Genomic DNA, 20,403 nt, shown 5'->3' with positions numbered 1-20,403 from the left:
ATGAATTTTTGTTTTTGTCAGTAACATTTTGCTGCTGGTCCACTCTATTAGACAGAGAGGCTGTGTATTAATGCCAAAGTAGCCATGCTTGCTGAGGTCAGAGTGTCATGGCTTTATTGCTATGAAATGCTCCTAAAGAAGCACCTTCTGCTATACTAAAACCTACCTGCCACCTACTGTGCAAACTTCAACATAACACACAATACCAGAACTGCCACCTACAGTATATTACCAGAACAATCACCCCAATACAATCAGAACTGCCACCTAGCGTGCAGTACCTTAACAGAGTGGAACCAGCCTCCCTGCACTTAATGACTAAGTGAGGGAGGAAGACTGAGTGTGAGTGAGTGAGTGACAGTGTGCTAAAGAAAAGAGGGTGCTACATGAAAAACTGGCCCAGGAGATTGGCTACACCCAGCAAAATAAGAAGACTGTGGAAGCAGGCAGAGGGCCAGCGTAACTCGCCAGAGCGTCTCAGTGCGATCATGTGAATGACTGAAGGGAGGACGAAGACCAGAGCCAGGCCGCATGTGGCTCCAGAGTACCTGCAGAAACACAAACACAGAGTTAGGAGCCTTTTACATTACATGCATGTTTTGCTTGAGTAACATTGTAAGGTTTGTAATGATCTGTAATGCCTTAGCACCACATGCTCAGACAAGTCACAATGTTTAGGAGGCAATTCACAAATACAGCAATATAAAAGAATCAGAGAGCACCCTTTGATTACATTTCCAGCTAAAACAGCCACTGAGTACAAGATATTCATTTTTTAGGAGATACTTATAAGGAGATTAGACAACATAATCCACTTGCATAAGGAAGGGGACGTTTCCAAAACTGGAGTTCAAAAAAATATTAAAAAATAGAGATTAAATGAGACTCGAAACAACTGTGCAAGACCTGGTAGACCACCATAACTGTCACCTTCAGATAAACAGCACTTAAAGCTTTCATCTTTGAGAGAGAGGACAAAGAAAAGCTCCACTCCTGCTTCAGATCTGAAAAAATCCACAGGTGTTTCTGTCCATCCTTTCACTGTGTGAAGACAACTCAACACTGAGTCTGAAAGGATGTGTAGCTGTCAAGAAGCCCTTTCTGAGAAAAGGAAAAAAAATGCTAATAGAACAAAGAAGCCGCTGGTGTTCTAGGAATAATGGACTGACCACCCCCAGTCCAGACCTCAACATCACTAACTGTGTTTGGGATTATCTGGATTGTGAGAAGCAGAAAATGCAAAACCAGCTTCTGAAACTGAACTTTGGAGATGTGGAAAAATATTCATGCAGATTTCTCTGAAAAACTGAAAGCAAGTCTACTGAAAAGAATGGAAGCTGTAATAAAGGCAAAGTGTGGACGGAAAATACTGAAAAATTGAAATTATATTTGGGTGTAATTTCAGTTTTCTGTGTAATTTTATTTTTTTTCCCTGATGCTGAGAAATAAATGTATAACTTGCTTACTTAATGGCCATTCTGACTGGAAATTATATCACAAAAGAGTGGTCTCTGACTTCTGCATAGCATTTCCTTCATAAGGTTTCTTATCTAATGTTAGTGCTTAGTATAAAATAAAACTATTCAGCCAAAATAGAACTCCTCCATCAAAGAGATCCCATCTATATATTCTAGTGTCAACCCAGTGTTTTAGCCTGACAAACCACCCCTGGTCTTGCAAGTAAAAGGTTGTGTTTTGTTAATGTGAAAACAAGCTCCTCTCACCTGATAATGGAACCAATGTTGGGGTAAAACCTGGCCATGAGTACCCCAGCACCCACAACGAGGACGTTCAGTAAGAAAACATGGACGAAACTAGAAAGAGAAAGAAGAGAACTGTTAACAGCCGCTTCAATCACGTGAGCTATTCTGACTAAACTGAAAGGATCATTTATGACAAATTCTTAGGTAGGATTTCAGCTTCTAAAGCATGTTGGCCTCGAAACAAGCAAAACTGCAGAAGCAACATTTCCCCAACATCCTGTATACGTCTTATCATTTATCTTATTCATTCTTCCCTGAAAAATTACCACACTGCCAACAACTCCATGCTATTTGGAAACGGTGCTTTGTCCAGTCTTCATCCTGATAAAAATCTAATCTAATCACGTTTTCATAAATGGAGCCCAACGCTACATTTATTTGCATGTAAGTAATGATTTCCATACCCTACTGGTACTGATGGGGAGAGACATACAAATGACACTTGTGGAACAAACAGTGTCAGCATTGTAAACCAGTCGAGCATGTAAACCTCCGATGGGGTGACAACAAACTGGAAATGGTGACACTTGGTTTTACGCTGAATATCAGAGAAATCAAGTTCTTGGAACAAAACCTCATTACAGTAACATACAATCACAGAGTGAGAGAATTTCCATTTTTTATTTTTGCATATTTCAATGAATTTGCTAAAAGGTTAAAGTCATTCAGAGTGGCTTGTTGTAGGATTAGCAATTCTAGGGAAACTAGACGAGTCAGAATAGTTTACAGCAGTGATGACATCAGAAGCATTTAAATCCTCTTAAAGCTCCCACACAGAAAGCCATTACATTTAATGTTTACAAGTGCATTCCTGATGCCTGAGACATTGTTCTTGTTTGTTTGACCTTAAACACATGCAGGGCAAAACAGCACCCGATTCTCCCCCTACTCTACCATAATCGACATCACATTTAAAACTCACCTGTTGGTTCACTGGTTGTTTTTGACAGCAAATATTGTAAAGAAATGAATAACATAGGATTCAAAAGTCAAGAAACATGATAGAGACTGTTTTTACGAACAAAGACCAGAATTGTCCAGGCTATGGTCTTTTCTATAGTTCTTTATAGAAGTGAAAGCTTGACAATTAAAAAGCAGGAAAAGAAAGATACTGATGACTTTGAACTGGTGCTGGAGGAGCCGGCTGAGAGTATCTTGGACAGCAGGGAAAATTCACTGATTGTTGACCAAATCAAGCCTCACCTCGCTTGAAACTCAAGTAACCAAACTGAACCGAACCTCTCTTTATTTGGACAAATTATAAGAAGAACCAATTCAATGGAAAAGAAAACTATGCTTGCTATGTTGAAGGTAGAGGAGGACGGCCAACAATAAGATGGATGGAGACAATCAGAGGAATCATGAACCGGCCAGTAATCAAACAAGCCACATTAATCAAACAGCAGACAGGATATTCGGGAGAAACCCTGTCCATATAGTCGCCAGGAGTCAGAATCGAGCTTACGGCACTTAATAATAATAATAATACTAAAAGAAACCTGCGACGGTGAGTTTCTCCACAATGCACTATTTCACATCAAACCAATCTGAGTTACTCTGAATTATGAAATTTCTTTTAAAGAATCATTGGAATTCCCCTTTAGGAACTTTTTCCCCTACAAATTTACCATTTCGAGGTTTTGTTACAACAACGTTTAAGAAAGTCTACCTGGGGTAGTGTTCACCAAAAATCTGACCCATCAGCTGCACCCGGACCAGGTAACCCAGCAGCGGGTAGACAGTGGTCATCTGGAACAGCAGGAAGGTCCGAGCCACAAATACCCACACATCACTGCTGGGGAAGTTATCCAGAAAGTTCTGCAACAGAGTTAAAGTCATAAGGTCAGCAGCATAATCTATAGTTACACATCATGCCTTGTATAAATATGTTCTATAGCCATGTAGATCAGGATATGAGCGTGTGCATAGCTACACATACAGTTTGTCAAATTTAATATGGCATTTTTTAGCAAACTGTAATGCACAATTTGCCAACATTTAACGTATTGGAAAAATAAAACAAAATATAAAATGTGCCTTAACTTTTGCGTAGGCAGTAATTTCAATATGTAATTTTGCTTTAAAATCCATTAAAATGTGAATTATGACAAAAAAGAAAGAACTCTTACTGGCTCAAGGCACTCTTTAGACAGTGGTGGAGACGGAAAGGCTGCAAAGATCAGCACCCCCACATACAGGTATGTTACTCCGACTAGCAGGTAAGCCAAGGACAAATCTCGTACCTGCAACCACAAAAAAAAACACGTCTCATTAGAGTTAATCCCCGTGACCTACAATAAAAACAGCAAGAAATAACACAAAAACACCAGGACAAAAACTGTGGAATGTCAACGGCTTGCATGTACTTGTATACATACATTTATGGGAAACTAAATACATTTTTGAACGGTGGGCATCAGAATCCCACCCCTCTACCACTGTCCTAATCTCCTCTTTAGCAGGAATTTCTCTATTTTTTATATTGTACACTGCTACGTGTTTAATTCACTCCAAGAATCCTATGATAGTTTTCCTCAGTCAAAGAAAAAGTGGCTTGATTGCTTAAAGGGAAATTTAACCAGTACTGGAACTGGAATATAATTTACTCGCTGATATTGAAGTAAAAGGGTTTATTACAGAGAAACATACTGACTCTTTACAGTGGTGGTGACTGGAACCAGGGTCACAATATCTACAACACAAATATAGCCATTTCCTTACTACCCAAAACAAATCAGTGAACTTAAATGTGTTCTCTACATTTATATATGTGACATGGATGATGGTAAAACTGATAAATCTAAAAAAATACATTTTCTCTGGGGACTATTTTGCTTTACGGCGACCAGCATGTACCTCTTCACCATGAATGTATTTAAAACAGTATGTTAAGCATCAGGCAGCATATTCATAAACATTAATGTAATAAATGTCTGTGAGGCATATTTTAAAGACACCAAACTCTTCAGACGTCTGGTTCCTGTCACCACCTCTGTGAATTTCCCCTTTTAAATTCATATGAGCACAGAATTTAACTCATCAAATCACTAAGCAGTAAAGTCTGTTCTTACTGCACTGTGACCCAGCAGGCCTACACTGCTTCAATTTTATACAACAGAATGGGTAGAATAAAAAATTCATACAGTTTTATGCAGAAGTTTGAACATCACTTGTCAAGTTACATGTTTTGTTCTTCTAAGTTCTCTGTAGAAGATCAACAAAACACATATTCTGGCTTTCTGCATACAACTGTGCCAAGAATGTGCAGAACAGATATGGATTTTACACAATAACAGGCCAGTGAAAGTTCTGATTTTATAAAAATAGCTCAGACCATGACCTCAGTGGTCCCCCAGCTATGTCACTGTCCAGGCACAGTTTAGATGACAGATAAATGTATGATGGTTCATTCTTTTGTTTAGCATAGCATGTGACCAGGAAATACTGCGATAAAACATGATGTGAAACAAGCAGGAAACGCCATTAAAAAACCACGACACAGACAAAAGAGTCACACTTCTGCTGACAATAGCTGTTATATTCTTCTCTGATATGGACACTTCCTGATCAGCACATCTGCACCACAGAGAACAACTATCCTAAGTTTCCCATGCAAAGTACAGCACTGCCGTTTTAAAAGTAAAACTATTCCATTGTAGAACTACAGCTAGTCAGCTCCATAATTACTGGCACCCTCGGTGACGATGGTTAAAAAGGCTGTGGTTAATTTGCCCAATCTCATGATCAAAATACGACAAATATCTAACCTTTAATTGAAGTAAATTTAGTACAAGCAAACAAAAATCCTTTTTATTACTATTTTTATTATTATTTATTTATTTATTTATTTATTTTTTTTACAAAATAATCAATTATTGGCACCCACAGAATTTTGTAGGGACAAAATGTAAGTGAAGCATGTTTCCATTTATATTTAAAGTGTTCAGGAACTCTTAAACAGTCCTCCAACCATGACTTCACGTTTAGCTGTGGTATAAATGTGAAGTGTGACAGAGGCCAAATTCCCTTAGCCATTCTTTAACACAGGAAAGATTAGAGAAAGCAAAACTGAAATGAAACTAAAAAGTGTGTTGACCTTCACAAAAATAAATAGTTTATAATAAACAGTCAATAAATAGGCCATAATAAACAGCTATGCTGGAAATGCCCTTATACACTGTTAGGGCATTAATAAAGACATTTAAAACAGCTGGAGCCGTAGTGAACCAGCCTGTACAAATGCTTTGGTGAGGAACCCATGGGTTTGTAGCTGAATGCCAAAATGACACTACTGATTACAAAACATGCTGGAGACTGAAACTGTCTCATCTGGCAATGGAACCAATACTGGAGTGGATCTGTCCTACCCCTGTTAACATTGCAAGAATTTTTGCAACTAGTAATTCCACACAGATGTGATACATATAAGAACACTTGCGACCTCAACAAGTGCTTGTATACCTGCTAAATTCAGAAAAACATCACATGCAGTTTAGCAAACCCACAAACCCAATGAGTGGGACAGACCATTAATCACAAGTGAATTCCATTCTCTGGGTTTTTTTAGAATATAGAGAGGTAGCTGTGCAGCACTACTACCGTGTTGAGTGGAGCAGTTCTTCAACAACAAACTTTAGGAATTCTCCAGCAGTTTTTCTGCTTAAACTATGTGTCCTATATTTGCATCCAATGAAGAACACTTTCATAAATTGCTCAGTTAAAAGTGTTGGTAAAATTTAGCTGCAAGTCTGTGTATTTTGATCTTTCAAAGATGGGTGTATTTTTTTGAGGGAAGAATTTGTGGTCGTTTGTTACCAGTGAAGTGCCTGATGACCAGTACCAGTGCCTGATTGCACATGGATCCCAGCACTCCTTGGGAAAAGAAACTGATATTTTACTGTGACAGTCTAGTTTGGTTTGAGATGCAAGATGATACTGTCTGATTGGCATCAGACATATTTGAATTTGATCAATCTTTCAGAACAATATTTGATGTGTTTACTGTAATCTAGAAAGTTCAGACTCTTTAGGCAATGCTGAACTACTGTGGTAAAATGTCTATTCTATTTATTTTACTGCATTTGTACCGGAATTAAATGTTGTATTTTTCTGCGATGCTAATCTAGGAGGCATCTATTACTAGTGTGTTTTCAAAGCACTGAGAAACACACTAAATTATTGTCTATGGCAACTTCCTCCTAGCTACATATTAATCCTTCAGAGGTAACGTGACTGTGAACTGTAGGAAGCTAGATTAATTGTATTCATGTGGGATGTAAAAAAGAGTAGTACTTACATTATTCTCCTGATTTCTGTTGTTCTTCATGAGGGTGATGATGCAGTTGTGGATGAAAAAGGCCAGTGTGAGAACACCAGTCAGCTGAGGGAACAGTAACCTAAATTCTACAAAAAAAAACAGCACACAAAAACTACAAGTGAACAAACATTCACAGACGAGGGAACAATACATACTTTTTTTGAGTGCACTGAAAATATACTCTATATATAAGTATTTAGAAGCAGGAAGAAAATTCCGGACCCAATGCAGCATCAATACTTAATGAGGGTCTCAAATTACAACAGAATCTAACCCAGGGTTTAAATTCATAGTTTAGGGCATTAACCCATGTCTGCACTTTTCCAAGTATGCACAAGTTGACCTATGCAGATTATTTACATGGCATTGCCCTTTTTGCTAACTGGCCTGAAAAATATCAGGATACAATGCTGTGCTAAAACTGTCCACTCTAACTTTGAGTTCATTGTTTATACATCATGTTGAATGTCAGTTATGTAAGCAACGAATATCTGATTTAACACAGTGTTCCTAGAAGAAGCTTTGAGGCTTTTATCAAATTCAACAACTCTAAAACCAAGGGATGAAGATTTGGGCTTTTTACTTTGTTATTTCACTACTGAAGATTAGGGAACTGAGGCGCACAACCCAAAACAAATGTAGCACAGATTTTATGTAGTTAAAGAGAAGAAGAACATGCTGTTCGTCATATTCTTGTATTAACATAGCAATATTTTCTATGAAAACTGACAGTAAATGGACAGATATTTCTGAAGATTCACTCTGAAGACTGTTTTCATACCATGAAAGCAGCTTTTTTTATCATAATTTTTCAATAACTAAGTTATAAGTCGCAAGAATTCACAACCGTATTATTTTATTCACCCACTACATGCCTGCAAAATAGCACTATTTTGAAGAACAAACATAGTGGGAGCTAGCCAAGCTAAAGTACAGCCCTACTGCATGAACATGGCGAGGTTAGTTAACTCAGTGTTACAACAGCCTCCCAAGGGAAAAAATAAGAGATGGCCAAAAAAATTTTAAACATTTTTTGGATGTTTTTATGCACAGATTTGTCCAAAAACATACTATAGATGTATGTAAATAACATCTTTCAGTTTTATTGTGCTGATACTTGTTGTTCTACTTGTAAATGAATGAATTTGCCTCGTTTAACATTTTTGGCTAATCACATTTTGTGCATATATTTTCACGTTCTTCTTGTTCAGACAACATTAAATTGTCCAATTAATTGTATTTGCATAGATTTATCAGACCTTTTCATCCCATATAACTGGTCGCTTATTACTCCTCCATCTATTACAACTTACTACAATTTATTATTAAAAACATTTGTACTCCACTGCTTTTGGCTGAACTGTTCATGGTAGGTACTGGAAAACAAAGTTTATGTTTTAATTTGTAGATGAGATTTGTAGTTTACTTGCACTACAAATGATGAATCTTGCCAAAAAAGAAAATTATTTCTTTTTGTTTATTTATTTATTTTGTGCCCCCCTCTCCTCTACTGCATGAACATACGGCAATTACTGTGTATTTCTAGTCCAATCTCATGTAAAGACACTTGAATTTGCACAAGCTGGGACTTGAACAGGTTTCATGCATGGAGTCTACAGAGGTACTTAAGTGCTAGGCTGTCTAGAGATTTTCCTCCCACACAACAATTATTAATCTAAAGCTCTGTAAAATAAGCCTAATCGTATTTTCATTCCTGTCATCAGTTCTGTGTAATGAGACTATGACCTCTGCAGACCTACTGGAACATTATGAGATGCCTTTCTTTAGGGGTGCACTAATCATGAATTTGTGAGCCAGAGTCCAATTTCTTAACAGCTTGATTTGCCAATGGCTGATTTTATTAGCCAAGGTTTTTTTTTTTTTTAAAACAACCAAGAGTAAAACATTTAGTTGCTTGTTACCAATGCTCACACTCTGCATGATGTGCAATGCACTGATATGAAACACAGCTAGTGGGGTATGTCTAATGAATGTATAAACTTGTATGCACAACATTCAAATGCAGCCCACATGTTCTTGGATTCCCTTAACAATCAACAATTCCCCAGTGTTGCATCCTAAAAAATTAAATATGGACAACAGTGTACATATGTATACAGTGGGTCACTACAATACTGGAAAATTGTTACAGTATTCACCTGGAACGAAAAGCTCAGTGGAATGAAACCAGTGGAACTCCAGGTGAAATCCTAGTCGAAAGGCTTTGATGGTGACTAAAACAATAAGGTAGATCACTGAAACCGTGCCTGTGAAGAACAATGAGAGCTTGTTACACAACGGCCGTCATGTGGGCTACCAAACCAACAAAACAACCATTCAGCCACACACGGCAGCTGCCTACCAGTCAATAGGCATCACTATGAAAGATGAAAGTATAAACAAAACAATATGTACTATACAGGAGAATGCAAACCATTTTGCGGACATACAAACGTATTATTCCCATAATACAAAAAAATTGATCAGATATACAAAACATATGACCACATTGTCAAAGGCATACTGGTACTTTATTATAATATCAAACAACAATATTCAAACACGTCTTATTAAGTCTGTGTTAAAATTATCTCATGATTTCCTGAACTTCTCATCACAGTAGGGCAATGTGGAAACCATGGAGGCAATAATAACAACAACAACAACAACAATAATAATAATAATAATAATAATAATAATAATAGTTACTGTCGGAACAAGACCTTTCATCTCCAAAAAAGTAACTTTACAGGATTTCAAAACTTGATTTTACTCTAACTCTGTACTCTAAGTCTGTGTTAAAATTAGCTCATGATTTCCCGAATGTCTCACCACTATAGGGCAAAGTGGAAACCATGGCAGCAATAATAATAATAATAATAATAATAATAATAATATTGTTGCTGTTGTTTTGTTTTTGTTGCTATAGTAAAATTACTACTACTACTACTACTACTACTAATAATAATAAATGTTACTGTTGGAACAAAATCTTTCATCTTCAAAAAGTACCTTTACAGAGACGCCACGCACTGAAGTCTCTGAAGTCTTAAATTTTAATGTAAATTACTGTATCTTGATTTTACTTTAACTCATTTTGGACCATTTCTACTGATTTGTTTGTTATGAAATTTTGACACTAAATGGTAGCTGGTATTTTCAAATTACAAAAAAAAAACAAAAAAACAGCAAAAACTGAGATACAGGTTTCCAACAATGATGATATATGGGTGATATACAAACAAAAAAAGTGAAAAAATATTTTTAAAAATAGTAATAAAAAATTTAATTGGCAAAATCAAGTGTAATCAATCATAATGTACATAAATTTAAATAGGGTCAATGCCCAGAGTTATATGTAATTTATTTTCAAGATACCTTTTTAAAAGTGGCAAGAATATCAGTCGCTGTCACGTTTTCAGGTAGAGATTGTCAGAGTGATATGTTAAGATGGTGTCTTACCCAGAAACGTGAACCTGGCGAAGAAGGAGGCTGAGCGGAAGTTGAGCAACGGCAGCAGCAGGATGATAAGGTAGAAGGGGATGGTGTTGGTTTTACTCCACCAGCGGTCAAACACAGCTGTGCTGTTGTCACCAAGATAATGCAGGGTAATGCTGTTGTTGCTGTGTGGATCCACATCTGGATATGGACACACCACTGAAACAGAGCAGGTGAACAGACAGTTACTACCACACTCTTAAAAATACCTGTTTCTAAACAGTCCTTGGCTTTGACTTACGGCTGTAGCTTTCATGCAATACCTGAACTGGCTAATCAGTATTTTATTAAATTAAAGTTGAAATTCCACTGATCTTTCAGAATTTCTGCTGCATAATTCAGCTGATGTAAACAAAGTCATTCAGAGTGGTTTGATATAAAATGGTTTATTGTTGAATAAAAACAAAACAAACAAACAAAAAAGTTCTACCGAGATTTAATTACAACAGTGATGATGCGCCGGGGTTGCAATGTTTATGAATTTAATATAGCCATTTTATTTACTACCTAAAATGACCAATCAATCTACATTTGTCATGTGAATGTTTGTATACAATGTTGATAATGATTAAATGGTGGTAAATAGTGGGGAAAAAAAATCATTTTCTGTCTCTTTGGGGCCTGTTCTGCCTTACAACAACCTGCATGTCCTTCTCTGCCATGAAAGGATATAAAAAAAAAAAGGTTTTAGGCCAAAACCTCATCTCAAAACTATAGTAAAACAATGTCTTAGGCAAGAGGCAACATCTGCGTTTCAGGTAATAACTTGCTGTGAGATGGCTTGTAGAGGCATCTCTTCAGATGTCAGGCTCCTCTCACCAGAACTGTGAACAATTCTGACTCAGTGAGTTTCTTTAGAACAGAGCATTTCACATCAAACCACCCTGGATGACTTTGTTCATGTCTCAGTGATCAAATCATGCAGATACTGAAAGAGGTGGTGAAATTTCCCTGTAAATCAGGTGTGCCACTGACGGTTCTGAACAAATCAATGGTGGTAAATAGTGGGGAAAAAAATCATTTGGCTGGGTGCACCAGGCCATATCCGGAACCAAAACTTTGCTCTTCTAACTAACTCAAAATATATCAACTTTTCTGAAAACAACAAAGTCTTGTTCATTTTTACTGCATTACAGTAATAATTGTGTGCATTTATTCTACTGTTATATAATGTTTTTACAAGCAGAAACCCATTTATTAACTATTTAAAGGGTTTCAAAATGTTTGCTGTGGTCCCTAAGACTTTGCACAGTACTGTACATTTTTGCGGGCATTTTTTTTTGGATTCTCAGTGCTTCACACGCAGTCAGAGGATTAAACATATCAGGCCGTAGATCAAAATCCAATCCAATCCATTTATTTGCACCATATTTTCATATTTGCACTCAGTAGCTGGCGTAACTACAAAGCTCAATACTGGCACAACTACAAAGCTCAGATAAACCTAAAAGGGGCCAAGTTTTAAAAGATTTAGACACACAGATGGAAAGAGCCAGAACAGGCAAACGGCTGTTGAAGACAGGAAGGTGCGCTAGAGGAGTTGGGCTCTGAACCAGTAATACTTTAAAAGTACTCACCCCTGTCTGTTCCATTTGTCCCAAACTCTGTGTCAGACATGTTGACATTGTGAACGAAGTCTGGTGGTGAGAATAAAAGACACAAGAGAGACAGTAACTAAATAACTATCAGAGAATCACACACAGAAACAGAATGACTGTAATAATGGCTGCTTACTGTAGATGAATTTTCCTGTGTTGAACAGAAAGTTGGACATGAGCACCCAGTAGACCACCATTGCTCCGATCAGCGACACCAGAGAGAACAGCAGACTGGACCACTGTCCACAGGCCCCAAAGTAATATTTACATACATCAGGAAACTCCCAGTCTGAGGTATCTACATAAGCTGCAAAGAAGAAAAACAGCATGTTTTTCTCATTGTCTGTGTTTCTTTATAATTCTGGTATTTAAGCATTTTAACAGAGAACAGCTTGTTTCTCCCTCAGAAATAGGGCCCAGCCAACATATTGCTTGGCAACAAATTTGGCCAATATTAAGCTTTATCAGCATCAGGGGAATAACGCACAGTTGTATCTTTAAATGTTATATAAGAAAAACAACTTCATTTGTTATTTACTCTTTTTTTTAAGTTTTAAGATTAAATTATTATATTATAATATTATAAAATATTATGGTCATTTATGAGTGTCTTGCTTCATATTTATAGAATTATTAAAAGTTTCTGCTACTTAAGAAATTCGATAATTGACAACTGGCAATCATATTTAACTGCACAATAAAGCACTGCTTAAATAAAAAACTACTAGAGTGCTTATTTTGTAATAAAATTCTATCAGGCAGTATAATCTGATTTTAAAGATCAGTATCATTCAAAGTGCGCATGTCAGTCGAGCTCTGCTTAGAATACAAACGACTGGAGCTTTTACAGTCATGGACTATGAGGATTATGAGCTATGATCTCTACGTTAGAGCATTAGAAAACACATTAGAAAAACAACAAAGGTAGTACACAACCCACAGCACAGAACGTTACAAATGCATAAGTACAGGGTCTTCCATTCCTGCATTCCTGCAGCCGTGTGCTGACAGCAGCAAACGGCTCGGCAATGGTTGGAAAGGTACGTGCCAACAGTAGCACAGACCTGCTAAAAGAGCCTCTCTCCCTCTGGTTCCACGTGCTATAGGGAAGTGTGTTTGTATAAAGGGGTGTACACAAATTTAGTCCAGTTACAGAGAGTCCATAAACAACAGCCAGGGTACAGTAACTTTGTGAAGTTGGTTATGGTAACTGCTATTTTATCTTATGAAATTAATTAAAATGCTTTTTATTTGATACAAGTTAATATAAAAAAAACTACTGTACTTTGCTGTATAGCCTTTATACAACTGGGATATTCTGCCTGTTCTGTCTTGTTCTTAAAACCTCAGAAGAACAAAACATTCAGGCGTATCACGAAAACCTCAGCAACATAATGGAACTAAGCAAAGGAGAACCCTAAGCACTGTGGATGAAGTAGTTTTGGCAGAGTAATTGTGCAGCTGGCTTACGTATTGATTTAGTGGACTTGAGTACTCTGTAACAGCAGTAGAGGGTCAGTAAGCCCATTAAGATGAGGATGATGATCCCCAAGGTGAAACCAGCCTGGAAATGAAAGACATCAGTTACAATAATATCTAATTACAAACAAGTTAGATTGAAGTACAGAAAAACAGAGAAAAACAGAGAAAAATTAGGACAGTGATTTCCTATCTTAAAATAAAAAAATAATACATTTATAGACATAGACACACACACACACACACACACACACACACACACACAAAACATACCTGCTTTATTCCCCATGGTATGCTCAATATAGATGTCCCCATCATTGTATTCCATATAGCAAAACTTCAGAAAAAAAGGTTTACTTAACACAAAATTGCAATTACTTACAAAGACTTTTTTTGTATTGGTTTACAGTGCCACGCCTGAAAGTAAATTCTTGTAGTATGCATGTTCATACTATATGTACAAATGGGACCTTTTATGAAATGCAAGGCCACTGATACATACATGGTGACAATGCTGGGGTTTTTGGCAGCACCATCTTTTCCATGCACTTTAAATGCTGTTCCCAGAGGGCTGTATACGTAGATTTCTTCAGGTGGAGGTATCACATGGTCTGGAGGAGCCTTCAGAAGACAAGTACAACAAACAAAATTATAACCTTACAATACAGATCCTGCAAAGGACAATTCAGGCAGAGGTAGCTTTACATGGTGAGGAGGGGTAACGTAATTATGAGTGGTGTTTCTCATTGTTTTTAGCCCTGTCCATGAGTTTTTACAGATTGCGTGCTTCTGCACCAGTAAAGTTTCCGGAGGCTTTTACCTGCTTGAAATGACCCCAAGTTATATTAATCGTGTATAAATTGCTGTACAAAATGCCAGTGAAAATCTGATTCCATTCAGTGATGTTAACTCTTGGCTGTAAATTCCCATGTTAATGACAATTGATTAAATGGTTATTTGCATCATGAAATGATTCATCAGACTGATGGAGAATGTGTTTTATATGGTTCAATTTAGAACCTTTTTTAAAAACGGTTCTATATAGCACCAAAAAGAGTTCTTCTATTGTTATGATGTCAAGCTTGCAATAATAGAAAACCCTCCATCAACCATCTAGATAGAACCATTTTCTTTTGTAAAGAAACCCCTTAAAGAATCATCATTTTTAAGTGTCTATATAGAACGGTATATGGAATTTACTTCCATTATAGTTCTAAACAGAACTATTGGCTTTATTAAAGAACACTGGGTGCAGAAACTATTTCTATATTTCTCAACAAGCCTTATGTAAAGCATGTGGAAGAATTACATTCAGTGCTAGAGAATCAGTGCTAATCTGTGACAAATCCAACTGATTTGAATAATGCAGCACAGTTCACTGTCTTTGGGATCCAACACAAACAAAATCAAGGGAAATTACATCGCCCTTATTTAGCGTGACATGGTAGCTGCACAAACACGGACGGCGGAGAGCTGAGATAAGGGAAAAGTAATTATCTCTGGACTTCAACCACATAAAGCGTCCATTCACTGTTTAGCCAGTGGCCAACATCGTAACATCATTTTGGGCCAAAACAAAATGTCCATGTTATTTTCAAACATGAAAACAAACAAACAAAACAAAAAAGTAAAAGCGTGATGTACTGTATAGCCTTTCCAGATGCATTTGTGCATTCTGTGAGTGTTTAAAGCTGCACTATGTAAGATTTTTTTTTTTATTGAAAAAAGTAGCATCACTGAGTCAGGAGAAAAAAATGGTGCTAAAAGCTGAAGTCTTATTTGAATTTCCCGCTTCACTTTAAATGGTGCAGCAGTTACATTCAGGTGCCTGTACAGGTGCCAGAATGTAACTGCTGCTCCATTTAAGGCAAATGAAATTCTAACAAATTGCTGGCAAAAAAGAAGCCAACTACAGCCTTGTAGAGGCTGGACAGGGGTGTCGGGTTGGATTTCATGTCATACATTTTTACGTGTTAACATCACATGCCTTTATTTTTAGGTCTCAAATAGTAGATCTCAATAGTAGATAATGCTGGCTGAGTTCTCTTTGAATACTCTTTAAACATGCTTGCATCTGCTTGGGGAAGGGGTCTGAAGCACGATGTTACAAAATGTTTCTTCCTAATATTGCAAGCAATTACACATTTCCAACAGGGATGTCTCCAAATCCCCCAAAACTAACATAGTGCAGCTTGAAAAACAATTCACATCAACATAATTGAATCATACCACTGGTAAATTTGAGATTTCATGATGTACTGATTTGTTTCTGAGAATCAAAATCTATTCAAATTCTTCTGAGATCAAGAATTCAACCCCTAATAACCACATGGACTGAAAGCTGAAATAAGTTACTGATCGGTCATTTAGAATACCAGTAGTCTGTCTGAGGAGGCGGTCAGGCGACTGTAGTAGTGAACTCTGCTGCTTAGTGCTGAAGCCTCAGCAGACACTCGCTCCTGAGCCGAGTCCTCCACTATGTTTTTGGGCTCCACATGGAAAGGCCTGCAACACAGAACGAAGAGGGCTCACATGAGATGCTATCTAATGATGCCAAGCTAACTGACATTGTAGTTTAAGAACGTACCTGCTGGTTCACAGTGATGGAACTGAAAATCGGAAGATGTTTTAGATTTGATGGAAGATTATGAGTAAAGAAGAACTGTCTTTTATATGATATAAAACATGATATATGATATAAACACACTGTTAGATTGGGGTGGTGGGAGGGGGAGGGGAACAATGATTTTATTGGTTAATATTATTTTCTTCGTCAGCTGGTGCACAGTGGTCATATCATACTAATATGACCATGCACATAAACCAACAAGGTAAAAAGGTTCAATTAGATTTTTTTTTTACCTTCTTGAGAAGTTCAAATGCACTGGTTGACTGTTGTAAACCGATCTGACACTAATTCATGCTATTAACAACCGGGTAACATTAAGCCTCATTTCTTCTTAAAACCCACTTATTCAGTTCACAAAGATTTGTTCTTCGAAGTGTGCTCTGGTAATATCACTGTTGATTGTTGTAAGCTGATCTGACACTTTGATGCACGCTATATACAATCAGATAACACTGATTGTTTTATTCCCTTTAGATTTAAGTGTGTCATGATCACCACAAACTGCATAAACTGCAACCAGCTGTTTTCTGTGAAGGCAACACTTAGAACATTATCGAGAGCTGGAATAACATACAACCAAAACATTCCAGCATATGGGTGCAGGAGCGTGCAAACAGAGTTTGAGAACATTTCTGAGAACTTGGGCACAAACACTTTCAAAGTAACCCGCACAATTTGATGACCTAAAAATAACACGTTGCAGCCACTTAAAGAGCTGTGGGTGGGGTGCTGTTTTCGGGGGGCATAGCTGCAGGATGTATCACTATGAAGACTTACGTCTTCGTCAGTGTTTGTGAAATACCAAACTGGATTAATTCAGACTGACTTGTTTGTGGTTCTGAAACAAGACAGCTGTGGAGGGAAATGCTCAACAGCACTTTTCAAACACTTCACAACCCAACTTTAATTCAGAACATTGTGCATTGAGAAAGCATTCATTTAATGCCTGTTCTATGACAGTGCAATTAAAAAGGTCGTTCATGAAACAGATCAACTTCATCCGAAATCGACAACTTCTGAGTACTAAACATGTTATAGTCTGAAAAGCGTACAAATTAATAATGAACTGGATGCAGCATTGTAACCTATCAGGTGTGTTTATTATCTAGCTGGATTTGCCTAAACTGGATACTAACTACAGCTTTTGTTAGTATCCAGGTTTTAACGTATAATACACTTACTCATCAGCCCATGTAAGTATATTTGAGGGGAAAACGTTCAAGGGTAAGTGTATAACCACTAATATTTTACCTCCAGAAATTTTTTTGTATCAAGCTTTAATGTTTAACATTGTACGAATGTTATTTCTTCTTATGTTCATGTAACGTTTTGTAACTGCATTAAAAACTCCACAGACCGCAACTGTCTGTATCATAGCAAATGTTTTGTTGGCACATACTCTGAGCTACGTAGTGGTTGTGAAGACATTTATTTTAGATTTTAAAGGAATAGTTAACAGAAAAAACAACTACTCATACAATGTACTCATTTCCCAAAGAATATTGCGCAGTGAAGCTACAAGGCTAATATAGCAGAAGCCTATGGCTGTGTTCATGCTGCAGTTAAAAGTGGCCCAAATGTGATCCTTCTTCATATCTGACACAGATTTGACTCACAGATGGTTACACCCTGAATCTGATTGGAGAAAGTCAGATTTAATGTGGCTTTTTGACGTTCAGACTACAGAAACTATGTCCTGTTCAGATCAGATATGCCAAAAAAATTGGATTTGAGCTGCCTGTCTGAACAAGGCCATAGTCTTCCATTGCTTGTTAGCTTCCTTAGCCTCATAACTCCATTAAAAGACTAACAACAAACAGGTCTTAGCCTCTCATACTGCACTTTGGGAAAGCGAACTGTGTCAACTTTATTTTTCTTTGAACTATTTCTATAAAAGTACATCTAGGTAATATACATGGTATGCTATTTGAAACAGCATCATACCTTCTTTGTCTGGGGTCCAGCGAGTCTGTCTGGTCCGTGTAGTACTCTCCTGCTTGAATTGAGCCCAGAAGTGGTTTCCCATCGTCCTCCATCGTCTAATAGTAGTGCTTCACTTTAAAATCATTACCTGTACAGACGATAAGCAGTCAAGCAAATGCTCCATTGCACAAACTCTTTAGAATAACAGCAAACTGCCATTCCAGAGAGGAGCCAAGTTAAGGCCCATTTCCTCACAGACATCAAAATACAATCACAACAATCTGTTGGCAAATTCAGTTTCAAACAGGACACTCATCTGTGAAGCCCTTTGACTGAGAGAATCCCGTTTTCTGTCAGAAAGTGGCACAAACCTCCAATGATAAAGCCAGACTTGTAACAGAGTAATCCCATCCCTTGTTAAAGGCGAGGGGCAATGCAAGTGCTTGGCTCCATTCCTGCATGTGAGCATGACTAATAGGGGTGAGGGGTAAAAGGGCACTTTACATCCACCCTCTAAACTGTGACCTTACTTTTGAGGAGTGCAAATCAACAGGCCACAAAATTCCAAGCCAGTGACTGGTATGGAAACGTGAATTGAGGATGCTTCCCTTCCATCCTGCAGCTCTCTACAATGATGTGTGGGAATGATGTGGGTTTTCTCAGATTAGGAAAGGAACACCTTCAGTAAAATAAGCTACACATAATATATTAAGAATGAACACAAGGACAACTAAAAAGCTGATTAGACCAGTTAGGCAGAGAACTCAGCTCTGGAAACCTTGAGGAAACGTTTAACGACAGCACGTGAAGAAATTTACAGCTTAAACGTTCCGCATTAAACATGGATGATTGGTCCTCTTCTCATTTGACAGAAGCCATGTGAAGCCATATAAAGTCATGCGGCTGGTATCACCATTCACAAGGACATGGACGAGGAAATATGCTTGCTGTGCCAACGCACCAGTGAAGACGGGCACAAGACCATAGCTAGAAAAGTTTTCTATTTGCACGCCTAGAAAGCAGAATAACGAGAATAACGTTACAAAACCGATTCTGAGCTTTCCTCGCATCGCCACCCGGCATATGAGTGATGCACATGCACATTTTCGTTTTAAAGCGCAAATAGCTGAAAGCTGCTGAATCAGACGTTTGACAAAAGAGAAGTTTGTGAAAATGTATGATCAGCTAAAGGCTCCATCAGACAGAGGCACTGATTTATGAACTAACGTTAGCTCAGTTAGCTACATAACATACAACAACTGAAAAGGGGGCGAATACAGGTGCTGTATACACACAGAGTGTCTGATAAGTTCATCCAGTTGTATTTAGAAAACTGTAAACACAGCGATGTTGAGGATGTGGCTGGCTACACTACACTGCTATCCCTATTGACACAGCTAAAGCAGAGCCCCGCTAAAGTCTTTCGCTATATGAGCTCCATCATTAACAAAAAAAACTTTTTCTGTCATAATCTATGTCGTTTACATCTTGTCACCTGTATAGAAACAACGCTATAGTTACTCACCTCCCAAGTGAAACTGAGGAAACGATTCAGTCTCGCTTGTTTTGAAAAGGAACCGTATCACAGTCACACGCCGGTTAAAGTTCTTGTTGGACCTGTAGTGAACATCTCGCCCACACACCACCTCACCGCGTTTTGTGAGAACGTGCTCTGAACTACAATACCCATGATACACCTGGAGAGCGCGCATCTCTCATTCTTTCGCTCCGGCTCGATTCTAATTCAAAAGGTTTCAAATTCGAAGTCTCCACTCACTTCCCCTACACACTTCGGTTTAAGTCCACTATCGAGGGCTGATTTTTTAGCAGTGCCGCAGCTCCAGATTATAAAGGGAAAAGATCAACAGCCGTTTTATACAGCATTATACGCGCCACCACATCAGCACCGCATGTGCTCCTAACCTACAAAAAGCAAACAATTGTTTTTAAAACAAACGTTTTATTCTATCAATTCTATACCTTTACATTTGATTCTGTCTTTATCCTGATTAACTTAAACCGCACGACGTTAGTGCCTGAATTAATTTGAAATAAAATATTGTTGGCCTCTTAGGGTTTTTGTATGGAAGCCCTTTTCCACCACTGGAGAAAAAACAGCCATTTAGTCAGTTATAATAATGACAGCATTTCCCATAATTATGACTCAGGATCTTAGGATCATGATTATGACTATGA

The 20,403-nt window shown here is 37.7% G+C and overlaps 1 protein-coding gene across 2 annotated transcripts; it reads right to left on the bottom strand.

The window, feature by feature from the left end:
* Position 1: 1 nt before the first annotated feature.
* On the bottom strand, positions 2–19,905 carry slc38a9 (solute carrier family 38 member 9). 2 transcript variants are annotated; one of them, XM_036594492.1, is made up of 15 exons: positions 19,733–19,899; positions 18,229–18,355; positions 16,031–16,160; positions 14,158–14,276; positions 13,929–13,992; positions 13,647–13,740; positions 12,313–12,483; positions 12,156–12,215; positions 10,543–10,737; positions 9,240–9,347; positions 7,060–7,166; positions 3,893–4,006; positions 3,433–3,581; positions 1,725–1,814; positions 2–548 (listed from the first exon to the last, which is right to left on the bottom strand). In XM_036594492.1, the coding sequence occupies exons 2-15, from the start codon at positions 18,318–18,320 to the stop codon at positions 383–385; spliced, it is 1,659 nt and encodes a 552-aa protein (XP_036450385.1). In that variant the 5' UTR covers positions 18,321–18,355; positions 19,733–19,899; the 3' UTR covers positions 2–382. The 2 variants fall into 2 exon arrangements, with proteins under 2 accessions (XP_036450385.1, XP_036450386.1); XM_036594493.1 differs by lacking the exon at positions 1,725–1,814 and having other exon boundaries at positions 19,733–19,905.
* Positions 19,906–20,403: the final 498 nt, after the last annotated feature.

The sequence above is a fragment of the Colossoma macropomum genome, unplaced genomic scaffold (assembly GCF_904425465.1).
Source record: "Colossoma macropomum unplaced genomic scaffold, Colossoma_macropomum, whole genome shotgun sequence".
In the NCBI taxonomy this organism is placed as follows: Eukaryota; Metazoa; Chordata; class Actinopteri; order Characiformes; family Serrasalmidae; genus Colossoma; species Colossoma macropomum.
The sequence above is the reverse complement of the archived record's forward strand: the minus strand, read 5'-3'. Positions and strand labels throughout refer to the sequence as shown.